This window comes from Homalodisca vitripennis, chromosome 1 (assembly GCF_021130785.1).
Source record: "Homalodisca vitripennis isolate AUS2020 chromosome 1, UT_GWSS_2.1, whole genome shotgun sequence".
Lineage (NCBI taxonomy): Eukaryota > Metazoa > Arthropoda > Insecta > Hemiptera > Cicadellidae > Homalodisca > Homalodisca vitripennis.
The window spans coordinates 236,867,750-236,880,969 of NC_060207.1; the positions used below are offsets into that span (position 1 = coordinate 236,867,750).

A 13,220-nucleotide genomic window follows, 5' to 3' on the forward strand; every position below is an offset into this window, starting at 1 on the left:
TGAAACTTTAGCTTTTACATTTCAGAAAGAGTTATAAGAATTATACTGGGTTTCCAAAAAAGAATGCAAAGGTATAGAACAGCCGTTACTTAAAAATTATCCAACATAACTAAACAATTTCCGTGTAGCATTGAGTGAGACTTTAACCTTGGCATGAGCAGAACAGCTGTGATGTGGCAGTCCGCTATTGTGACTGCTACGCCAGGCACCAGTCGCTAGTACAGTGTTTACGGCACAATAGAAGGCCCAGTGTGTTCTGTGGTATGCAAAATTGAAATGCACTTAGTGTGCAGTGTCGGTTTTTGAGTTATGTATCGAGGTTAAAATATGCCAAATGATAAAGCAATTCGTCACTGTTTTAACCAGTTTCATGACACAGAAAGTGTGTTGAAAAGACAATCAACTGGCTGGCCAAAAAACAAGTGATGACAAAATCGAAGAAATTCAACAATTTTGCATCAGAGGCCTGAAAAAATTGATTGTATGACAACGTCTTCAGTTTTACATACCCAAATCGACAGTCCACGATGTTATTCATAAAACATTGAGCCTTAATGCCTACAAAATTCATTTAAGACATCAGATTAAACCTGCCGATCACCCAAAATGTACAGACTTTGCCAGTTTTACGCTCAATGAGATTGATGACAATCCCAATGTTATTAAAAGAGTGTTGTTCTCAGACAAAGCATATCAGTAAGTGGTGTTGTTAATCATCACAACTGTCTGTCGGATATGGGGATGCAAAATTGATATCTGCAGAGCGACAAACGAGCTCACATCAAAACGTGTTAAGATAAAAAAAACAACAAAATTTGTTCTTTTCTCTTCAATTTGACGTTTAAATCGTTTAGTTATCTCGAATAGTTTTTAAGCAATGGTCATTAAAAATCCCGTCATTCTTTTTCGGAGACCCTTCTATTTAAAAAAAACACTTGAAATATATTTTGTACGCTTAGTTAATGAGACAATAACTCTTTTCCTTACTTTCAATGGGTTTTTAGGCAATTTCCTGACATTTTCACAATTCTTGAATCTTCTGACTTTTCCAGGAATTTCGTGTTTTACCCTAATCTAACCTTACAGTTGCTGTCTCACCCTAATAAAGCTGATGACTTTGAGTGGACGACACTGAGCGAGCGTAGACTGTGGCCCATGCATCTCCAACAGTCCTAGGATCTCCCCCAGCTCTTCAACACCGCAGTATGATATGTTCTGTGGTACATATGTTATCCTGGCATGCACCTCGTCCTCCGCCTCACTGGCACAGGCTGGCAACAGACCAAAACTTGTGTTTGTGCACAGAAAATAAATCAAGGTTGCATCAGCTAAAACATCTATCTGTGAGATTAGAAAGAGCACAAAAATGGGATGATGAATGTTTGAATACAATGCACAATTAAAATTCATTGCATTATGTCATAAAATTTTGGTTGATAACGAATCTACAAAATTATTAACATTAGATTGTAATCTCAATGTTTTATTGAATATTCATAAACATAATTTAATTAACGTGTATTAATTTTTTTGCATTGCTTGTAATTTTGTTATTTAATATATTACACCTTATATGCTCACCTAATTTGTCCATACTTTCAAAAATTCAATTTATTTTTGTGGCACAAGTTTTAACAAGACTAATTTTATATTCAACACCTAGAGGAACATTTATAACAGCCAAGAAAGCCAATTGATAAAATCTTTGGCCAATTCTAAATTAAGGAAGCACTATATATACAAAAGTATCACAACACATCAATAAATAAAAGTAAGTTAAAATTTGATAAACGTGATTTACTTTGGTATTATTGAAACAGAAACGAAGAACTTCACTAGAACATTCTCGGAACACTAAAACACCACAAAACTAGATTTTGTTTTTACCTTCAATTATCTCTACAAAGAAGCCGTTGCTAACCAGTCGGGAATCTCGGATGACTCCATTAGGAGATCTTTCTAGAGACAACAGGAGATTCCACCTACTTAGTCCCACCTCTCTGTGAACAAAAAGAAATTGATATTATTATATTAAACAAGTAAAGAAATGATTAAAATTGAAATCAAAGCCAGCAGTGAACAGAAAATTTATACAGTATTGGGAAAACCAAAGAAAAAAACTCTGCATAGTAAACTTATATCATGCATCCATTAACTTTTTTTTAGAATTTTAATATACAAAGAACTACAAGTAAGGTATGTATGTAAAAGGATTCGTGGTTACTTGAAACATTTACTCTAGAAGGTGTTATAATTCAAAATACAACAATAGTTTATTTGTTTAAATTTTGTTTCTGTATTTTTTTTTCTATATTGACAATTTTTACATTATTAAAATACAATAATTACTATAAATCCAACTTAAGAACGTTTAATACTTTTTGGATTTCTACTATTGGATGTCATTGGCTAGTGGGAGGAGCAATGTCAAATTACTTGAAAAATTAGCAATTCGCCAAATTGTTAGCTCCCTAAATTCTTAGAATTTGTTTCCAAAATTGCAGTTAGGGTTCAGAAAGAACCACAGCACTACAATGTATTGCTGAATATGTTTGCACACATGTTTGGAGCTAGGTAAGTGGACAGGTGTAGCTCTCTAATGATGCTTGATTTTCATAGACCTTTGATTCCATAAACCTTCTTAGTTTGTTCCTTTTGAAATTAAAGAATTTGAGCTTTCATGAGAATAAAATTACCTGGTACAATCTCCCTTGGGACTTTGAAAAAAAGGGCATCCCTAGCATTCAAGTCAAAAGTAAGAACATATCGTTCAGTTTCCTACTTATCAAGTCAAAGAGTTATCCAGGATTCTCACCTGGAAGTAAAAGGTATACACTCATCCAACAACTTGACAGGCAACGCGAAGCTGGCTAGATGTTGATGGAACTTGACAGCCTCTTGCAGTCTTGTGACACTAAAGACACCCATTCCTGAGTCTCGGTGATGGTAAAGCCACAACGGCGACGCCTCTAGTTGGCCAACTAGACAGATTTCACTCTGCTCTACTCTGAAACAAGTTAATAATTAACGTTAGTTAAAATAATAAAACACTAAGTAACTGATAGTTATGATTCATTATTTTTAAAGCACACACAAAAACACTGTTAATTGGGGTAGGGTACGATAAGCGGACTCGGTTTTTTATATCGAAGAATGTAATCATCGATACCTAATATTCGCATCTCAAATCCTACACTATCAATCGATATAAAAGTATCTATAGTCCTCAATAGCAATCATATGTTTTTTTTAATTAAAATATGAATTTGATATTTACAGTGATCAAACAAATTATTATAACCAAAATTAGGGAAACTGAAGACGACCTATATTTGCTCCTCTCACAGTTACAGTTGTTTCTTTCCCACAAATTTCACATAATGGGTTTTTTGGTACGAATCCAACATGTTGAAGTCACAAAAAACATGTCATCATCTTTTAAAGCAATGTCGTTTAGTTTTCTAAAATTGACTGTCATTTTTAATAATAAAATGTTACTTATAAATAATTGAAATATTACATTACGAGTATTATTTGAAAGTGTTTACAGCTGTTGATGTAGATTATTTAAGTTAATGGTTCAAAATAATTAATCAGTATCGATTGATTATATCGATGGTTATGAGTAATATCGTTTGCCAATTTCGATATAAAAAACCGGGTCCGCTTATCGTACCCTACCCGTTAATTGTTTAAAAGCTGAGAATGGTTTGTACAAATCCTTATACGATAAACAAGACGAAGACTTTATTAAAACGCCTTAATAATTGCTGTTGATGATGAAAGTATTTCAGGCTCAATAAATGTAATACTACCCTCAATTGCGTCATATGACTCATTTTAATGTAACACTGTTTTGATAACTTTTTTATATATATGGGCAAAATATATAAATGCTGTAATCCAGCAATTTAATTCATATGTGATGAGTATAATAAAAATATATCTCTTCCTGGGTAGTGTTAACATAATGGTGTATTAATGGTCTATCTGCTGAACTCACAAGCCTACATGTACATTCATGCATTATACTTTTCATTGTGTTTATACTATTTAGGGATCGTGTATTTTCAACTCTAAGTATAATAATAATCTTGAATTGTTCATACTATAGATAAAGCAGTACCATCCAGTGCCGTAGACAGCTTTGTGTGCCCCGTACAAAAAAATTATTGGTCCCCCACAATTATATACACATAGGAAACTCCATGAATGGCACAAACCTCATCAAATGATTTTTTCATGTCAAAATGAACGAAAAACTTTCTTCAGCTTACCATACCTAATTTATTTTTCTGTATAGTCTTTTTTATTTTTTTACATGGGGTTAATAACCAAAACTGTTAGAGGGCGTAAATGGCCATTTTACTTGTTGCTATTACATTGGCTTCAGAACTGCTGTAATTTTAATACACCAAAAGGTAAAAAAGTGTGCTAATGTAAGTGTTTTGCAAAATTTCAACTTGTTTCTTCTTCAAACCATTGTGGGTTTATTAAAAGTATTGTATTGGAATACCAAATCAGGAACACCCTGCACAACACACTCTAATATACACAATCTGAAGCTAAAACACAATAAAAGAACGAATTAATGAAGACTCATGTAATTAACAGACTAACAAACACCATACTTGATGAAATACATTTTATAACACAATAAAAACAAAATGGAAAAAGCTAATTTAACCTAACCACAATTAAAAACATAATAAACCATTACTTAGACAACAGGCCACAAAAAACGCTGTGGCCGAAGCTGATAATAAGACAAAAGCTTTATGGAGGGTAATCAACTCGGAAAGAAAACCTAAAGAAAAAAATAAACCTCCCGACTGAACTTGACATACAAGGTACACTCTCATCTGACCCAATAAAGATGGCAGACTATATGAACAACTTTTTTGTCAACATAGCTGATGACACAATCCATAATAATGGACAAACTACTGGCCAAGCAATGTTACTACCAGTTGAAAATCCAGATAATTCCTGTATTAGACCTCTACCAAACAACCAGACAGGAGGTGTCTCGAGTTTATGGATAGTCTGAAACCAAAAACTTCATCAGGCTATGATGGAATCTCAGCAAAGCTTTTAAAAACTTGTAAAGAAGAGCTAATTGACCCCATAGTAGACATAGTAAACAAATCTTTTTTGTCTGGAAACTTCCCATCTGCTCTAAAAATGGCCAAAGTCTACCCATTGTTCAAACAGGGATCCCCAACCCAAGCCTCAAATTATCGACCGATTTCTCTAGTTCCAACATTTCTCTAAAATAATTGAAAAAACTGACACTAACCAGACTCATAGACCATGTAACGACAAATGAACTCCTTACAACCCAGCAACAACGGATTTCTGAAAGGCAAGTCAACAACCACCACCGCCCTAATCTGTCTGGTAGAATTCCTTATTGATGAACTTGAAGATGGCAACACCACCACTGCTATTCTACTAGATTATAGCAAGGCTTTCGATTGCCTCAGCCACGAACACCTCATGGCTAAGCTTAGTGCGATAGGTGTAACAGGGACTGCCTATAACTGGTTTCACAGTTACCTGACAGGGCGGTGCCAAATGGTTGAACTTATGCATAATAGCAAGGGGATTATGCAACAAATCAAATCTGAACCAAAAAGCATCACACGGGGAGTTCTTCAAGGGTCTGTACTGGGTCCAGTACTTTTCATTTTATTTACCAATGACTTTCCAAGATATCTAAAAGACTATTGCAGATCACTAATGTATGCAGATGACACTGTATTGCTTTTGGGCAACAATAATCCAAAACATCTTGAAGTGACCTCTTATATTGCTCTTAACATGGCAATTCAGTATTGCCATAGGAACGACCTCGTTGTAAATGAGACAAAAACTAAGCAACTTATTTTAGGCAAGCACAGAGAGGCTGTAGGCAAGTTACCTGACCTTGAAGAAGTTACTGTTGCCAAATACTTGGAGTAACAATTGATGAAAGCCTCTCCTGGACCCCCCACATCGATCTCCTGTGCAACAAGCTAAGTGTAAGCCTGTTTGTAATTCGCAGGATTAAGAACATCTGTGACGTGGATACAGCCAAGATCGCCTATTACAGCCTGTTCGAGACCCATTTACGCTATGGTATTGAAGTATGGGAGCAACTACAAGGGGTAATCCTAGAACGAGTGCTCTTGCTCCAAAAACGTGCTATAAGAATACTTGGAGATCTCCAGTCAAGAGAAACTTGCAGAAGCAAATACAAAGACCTAAAAATCCTGACTGTAGTAAATCTGTATATCTTGGAAGTTGTAACATACTCACATCTAAAATCATTAAGCCCCATAAGAACCGCAGCTCAGATTCATGACTACAGCACAAGACAGTCAGCCAATTACAGCCTTCCTACACACCATCGCACAATGACTGAGAAGAAACCCAGCTATGCAGGTGCCAGAATGTGGAATGTCCTTCCTCCAGAGCTGAAGACTGCAAGCATTCAACAGTTTCGTCACTTGCTGAAGAACTGGCTTCTTGACCACCCATTTTACTCCATGACTGAGTTTTTAACCGGATGGCGACAATCACAGGAATTTTGATCCTCTAGAAGAAACATTTTTCACCATTCTATTTACTATTGTTATTGATAGTATATGTTGTTTTTTATTAATTTATGACGCAAATTCTGTACTTAAAGTTCATGAATAAAGCATGCTGACTTCTGACTTCTAAGGAAATTCACAGATTTGTTGACATTGAGTTTAAATGTAAATAGCTCTACCTATGTACTGTATACGACAAATTATGTGAAAATATTGATTTAGAACTTAGTAAAAAAAGTACATAATTTGAACTGATATTGATGACATTAATTTAAAAAATTGTAAACTGAATGTTTTCTTATACATTTTGTAAAACACAAAAAAATGTCCAGTCAAAAGTATTGTGTAATGCAATCCTAGTTATGAGTGGTTATGAGACATAAGTTGACCTTATAAAATGTAAGTATAGTTACACTGCGTTGGCGCACAAAATAAAATAGTAATAGATATGGACATCTGTACCTAAACAATATTCGGTTAAGCAAAGCAATATTTTTGGCGAAAATTGTACCTTTACTACAAATTTTAACTTATCCTTTGTTTTTTTTGCAAACTCACTAACTAGATCTTTAAGGCACCATCCTAGCAGGGAGACAAAAAAAATCTGTCTACGACACAAATGATGTCCAAAGTAGTGCCCACAGTGCAATAAAGTGATGACTGCAACAAAGGGATGAAACTGCTGTAACGAAAAAGTTGTTTTAATTCATGTTGCTGCTGTCTTGCAACCAAAGATGAAAAAGTTTTGTCTTCGGTGGCAAAACCAGCAAAGTCTCATCACTCAGACACGCTCTAGTCTCACAATGTGTTTGAGATGTCCACTGGAAATGAAACTGCCAACAGAATTTTATCTCCCAGCTAGAGACCCTAGGTTTTCACTGACCACATCAGTAGTTGTGTCATGAGCCTTAATTACATTGTTCTCCTTAGAAACATCATTATTTGTAAATAATGTAATATTTGTAAATAATAAGTAAATGAATGTCACAATTAAACAGCTAAACGATTTTATATATTTTTGTGTTACAAATGTAGCACTACTAGATTGAGTGATTCCAATTATTCTTAAAGTGTAATGTCAAAACGGGGCTGTCAAATAGGGTTCTACAGAGTGGTGGAATGGGGACTGGCCCCGAGAAAAACATCCGTGAAAACTGGTCTGACCAGCCACTGATACCATCATCTAAATAATGAGTGATTAAAAATAAATTTAAAAACGGCAATATTCAAATGTTGCCATAATTTTTTTTAAATTTGGAGTGTTAATGGAAGCAAGTAACTTATTTTTATACCATAGATTCTGGTTTGAAACAAATGCTCATGCAGATTAAAACATACAAAACTAAACATAATAATGGTGCAAAATGAACGTACTTTGAGTAGTTTACCATCTGTTTCAGAGATTGCATATCAACTTCAACTTCGATATTGGGTCTTCTTTTGGATATAACTTTTAATACAGTCTGTGTTTTTTGTTCTTTGTCATTGTTAGGCTTGCTTTCTTTCTTGGTAACCATGACTTCCTCATATTTTTTCCTTTCCTCCAAGTTCAAAATTCTCCACCGCATTTGTAACTGCTGGGCCACCCTCGTGAAACTCATGTCTGGCTCTGATTCTAAAACTGGACAGAAAAATTAATTGTGTTTAATAATATAGTTGATCCACAACACAAGATTTTCTTTACTTTATATTTTCATTAATAACTAAACGATTTTGAGTATAAAATTAACAATTATAATTATTTAAAATTTCTATAAATAGATTTTTTAAATAGAAAAGACTAGTTCACCAACTTTACACAACCTAAAATGTTAATCAAACTTTCACTACATGTTACATGTACAATTTTGTTTGTGGACTATATGCTGTCCTTATTGTACGAGGGCTAACCAGAAAGTAGATTACGTCTTAAACAAACAAAAAATAAAGTACAAGTAAAAATGTACATTATATACATTTAAAAGTGACGCTAAAATACTATTTTTCAACATAGTGACCATACAAATTTAGGCACTTATCATAGTGGTGAACTAGTTTTTAAATTCCAGCGTTAAATTTTCAAACTTAACTTTCCTCTGCGCTTGTTTTGCATTGCTCTTCTTAACTTTATCAAGGTTTCACAATACCTTGTAGAATTTACGGTACATACATTGTGCCACGTTCTAAGAAATCAACAAGAACAACTTTCTTCTCACAAGTTGCCATAATCTTCCATGCCAACAATGTTTGCATGATTGTTTTTATCAAGCAGCGAGTCACCATCTTATTCGTTAGTGTCCAAAAATGTCAATGAAGTAGCCATACACTGATTTTTATGGGTTTGTGTTAAGATTTTCGAAACCAATCTTGCACAAAATATTTGGTAACCCAACTTCTGCGTAACAATTTCGTCTAAAAACTGTTTGAAATTTGAGGAAAACTAAGTGAAAGTTCTGTTATTGTGAATCGGCGGTCTTCTTTAATCTTCTCATCGACTTTAGAGACAATTTCAATGGGCACAATGCTCAGCCCCGTCCACTTTGTTCCATGCACATTAGTTTGGCTATTTTTAAACCTAATGCACCACTGACACACTCCACCTTCAGTAATCACATCGTTCCCATGAACTTCAAAGAGTTGGCGATAAATCTCAATTGATTTATTATGCTTAGCCAACAAAACCATATTACAGACTGTACTTCACAACTTGCAGGATTTTCAATTGTGGCAGACATTTTAAACTGCTATTGTAAAACAAAAAGGAGCGACAGTAACCTCTCACTAGCACGTCTGGATAGATACTGAACAGAGAAACGCCCTGACAAAAATGCCCTGACAAAAATGGCCGTGATAGTCCTGCCCCTAGCAGCTACAGAGTAAAACGTAATGTACTTTCTGGATAGCCTTTGTACATTAGACTTGTAGAACATCCTTCAACATTTCATCCATATGGAAAACAAAACTTTGTTCTTAATTAGGAAAGCAAAGAGCAAATTATTAGCTTGATACTGCTGAAGAATTGCATTATAGAATGTATAATTGTGTTGACATGTAATGTACAATATACACAGTTAATTTAAAGAAGAAAAGTTTGTATTAATTAAAATGATAGATAAACTTTGTTTTGTTTAATGAATGTGGTCTATTTTACACTAGATATCAACACAAATTTGAAACAATTGCAACAGATTTCTACAGCAGCATCAAACTTATTGTAAATGGTTAATTTATTGTAATTGTTTTGTTTATGAACATAAAAACACAACCTTCAATCAAAACAAAATACAATGAACAAAATTAAAATTGATATTTTGAAACCCAATTTATTATTGAAAACTCTTGGAGCAATTGGAAAACATTTTAAATAGTACTAAAATGTTAATAAAACTAAACTTTCCAATATGGTTTATTTTTTGGACGAGGCCCTTCAAAACCAAACGTTTCATCATCAGGCGACTCCACAGATAGAAGTGGAGTTTTGTTTTATTAACATTTAGTAGTATTTACAATTTATTATATTTTATACACGAGTACTCACATTAAAAGAGCATGTGATTAGAACTTATGATTAAGATAGTTATAATTAATTCAACATATATTCAAGTAATAACATCCCAATTGTAACATAAAAGACATTGTGCTTCTTTGCTTGATTTCAAATATCTCTTTATTTAAGAAAATGTAAAATCCATGGAAAATATAACACATTAATACGAAAACATTTTACACCATTGAAAAAGAAAACTACTAGCAATACAGTAAAACAACAAAGTACATGGTTGTGTAATTGAAGTAAATTACACAATTATTAATGAACATTATTTTCAACAATCATTATTCAATAAACACATCAACGAACTGATAGAATCTGTTAAAGGCAGTTTTCTCACTTTGTTTCCTCATGGAGCGTGCAAACTTGGTGAATGCAGCCATTTCCTTGCAACCCATCTGACTGGATACACTTCTGTTAGAAAGAGCCTGAGAAGACTGAGGGCTGTCGATCAGCACACTGGGTCCCTTTCAGAAAAATTTAAGTTTTAGTCAAGTCAACTGAGAAATCATAAAAACCAGTTTGTCTACAAGTTAAGAAGGCTAAGGAAGTTTTGGAGGGTGCCATGAAAGGTTTAAAGGTTAGGTTTAGGCAGATAATTAAAATATGGTCAATGAAGCATACTCTGCTAAGAGGTTGGGTAGCAAATAGGTTTCTGGAGGAAATTCATCTTCCAATTACCATTACAGATTTTTTGTAGAAGGTACAGGTTAGTGAATGCAGCCATTTCCTAGCAACCCATCTGACTAGAGACACTTCTGTTGGAAAGAGCCTGAGAAATCTGGGGACTATCAGCCAACACTCTGGGTCTCTTTCAGAAACATTTATGGTTTAATCAACTCAACCGAGAAATCATAGAAGCCAGTTTGTCTACAGGTTAAGAAGGCTAAGGAAGTTTTGGAGGGTGTCATGAAAGGTTTAAAGGTTGGGTTTAGAATCAGTGTAGATAATTAAAATGTGATCAGTGAAGCATAGCCTGATAAGAAATTGGATAGCAAACATGTTTCTGGAGGAAATTCATCTTCCAATCTACCCTTAGAGATCTATTGTATAAAATGCAGGTACCTATCGCTCGGTCCTTGATTTAAAGATCGTTGATATCAGAACTTTTGGGCAAACTGGATGAGGAAGACTGTGAAACCAGTAGTACAATGATCAGGTAAGATCCATGAGTGTGAGGGTGGTGGTTTAAAGAGAGGTGAAATCTTGTTGACCAGAAGAGAATTCGGGGAAGATTTTTGGAGAGAATACTAAGGAAATGGCTGGTATCTTGGACAAAGGATGGCAACTATTTCAGTAAGTAAGAGTAGAAGATTTCGTTCTAAAACGCAGAAATCTTTTCAGCTATGGAGTTGTTGCTAATTACAATGGACCTGTCAGGAGGAGGAATGATTCCCTCCTAGATTTTTGAGATAAGATATAAATGGGTTGGATTGATTATGTTTTGATGTTTATTTTATTGGAAGAGAAGTTGTTTAAGAAGGACATTATATTTATCAGTTAGTTTTCAGAGTAGTTGTGATTTCACTGATGCGATCAGATCTGCTTATAACTAGTGAATCTTAGTTGTGGGAAGTATTATTTTCTTTAGGGCTTTCTGTTGAGTTTAAAGGACAGATTTTGATCTCCTACAGTAGGGAGAGGAAAGAGGGGTTAGTTGTTGAATAATGAAGCAGACAGAGTCTTTATCAGAACCATTTCAGATAAAGACTGGCTTAAGACAAGGTGATGGATTATCACCGCTTCTTTTTAACTGTGCATTAGAGTACGTCATGAGGGAATGGGAAAGAAATAACAAAAAAAACATAAAGATTGGATATCAAAGGGACAACATTAATCTGAACTGTTTGGGGTTTGCTGATGACTTAGCTCTTTTGGCCAATGACATTCAGGAAACAAAACAGCAAATTAAATCTTTACAAGATATAGCTCAGAAAATTGGTTTAAAGATATCGTTTGAAAAAACAGAAGTTTTATTAACGCAGCCTCCACTTGCAAATAAAATAAGGTTGGACAACCACAATATAAAAATTGTGCAGAAATTTAAATACTTAGGAGAAGTAATCACTTATAACCTGAATGAAAAACTATCTTGGCAAAGTAAAATAGACAAACTAACTAAGATTAAACATGCTACTAAGAATACGTATAATAAAAGATGTCTTTCAATAAATACAAAATTAAGACAAAACAGTTGCTCTGCCACAAATTACATATGCAAGTGAAACAATATTTAAAACAACAAATACTATTGCAATAGATAAGGTTCTTAAGATGGAGAGAAGAATAGTCAGAACTTGCTTAAACAAAAACTATCAAGTAGACGGAGTTTGGAGACTAGCTTCCAATGAAACAGTCTACAAAAATATAGAACCCATTACAAGTATAATTAAAAAGAAACAAATATCATTCCTGGGGCATTTGTTGAGAACACCTGAAAATAGAATTATCAGGAAAATAGTAGAAAAACTGTGGTATAGTAAAAGTGACATTAAATGGATCACAGAATTAAGGTAAGATATGAGAGAGTTACAAATTACAGTAGAGGATTTAAAACACAAGACAAACACATTGAAGATAGTGAATGACAAACACTCTACACTACAGCTGAAAAGAAACAAACAACGAATAGGAAGAGTGGTTCCGGAGGAGGAAAGGAAATTACGCTCGGAAAGGATGAAGAAATATTGGGTGGATAAAAGAAGAAAGACTAGAAAATATAAAGTGACTAAAGTGGTCCAATGTAGGCCATAAAATTATAAATAAATAAATAAATGAAGCAGAGTTAGAGCTGTAACCAAACTAAAATTGATATACCATATATTCTTAAATATTATCCTTCAAATGGCACACCGGAAGATTATTTTATGTATTTCCTAAGGAAACCTTTGATCCAGAAGTCACGAATTACGTAAGATTTCACTACTTTAAGAACATTTTTATCCACTAGCTGACGATTACAAAAATTACAACGAATAATGGCTAAATTGGTTTAAAAATGTATAAAACTGTTTAAAAAAAATTCAGTTCACCTTACATGCCTACATAATATTTGATTTTAATCTTCCAATTTATAAAACAAAAATGCTGTAATTGTGATTTGACAGAAGAAG

At 34.0% G+C, this 13,220-nt stretch overlaps 1 protein-coding gene across 3 annotated transcripts in view; it reads right to left on the bottom strand.

The window, feature by feature from the left end:
* The window catches only part of LOC124353163 (PMS1 protein homolog 1-like), a 34,281-nt gene that overhangs the window by 750 nt on the left and 20,311 nt on the right, over positions 1-13,220 (bottom strand). For all 3 annotated transcript variants that reach the window (XM_046803030.1, XM_046803032.1, XM_046803031.1), the window contains exons 9-13: positions 10,448-10,574; positions 7,953-8,199; positions 2,816-3,007; positions 1,888-2,000; positions 1,099-1,271 (exon numbers count right to left, since the gene is read on the bottom strand). In XM_046803030.1, coding sequence (XP_046658986.1) covers positions 1,099-1,271; positions 1,888-2,000; positions 2,816-3,007; positions 7,953-8,199; positions 10,448-10,574 — 852 coding nt within the window. The remainder of the gene's footprint in view (positions 1-1,098; positions 1,272-1,887; positions 2,001-2,815; positions 3,008-7,952; positions 8,200-10,447; positions 10,575-13,220) is intronic.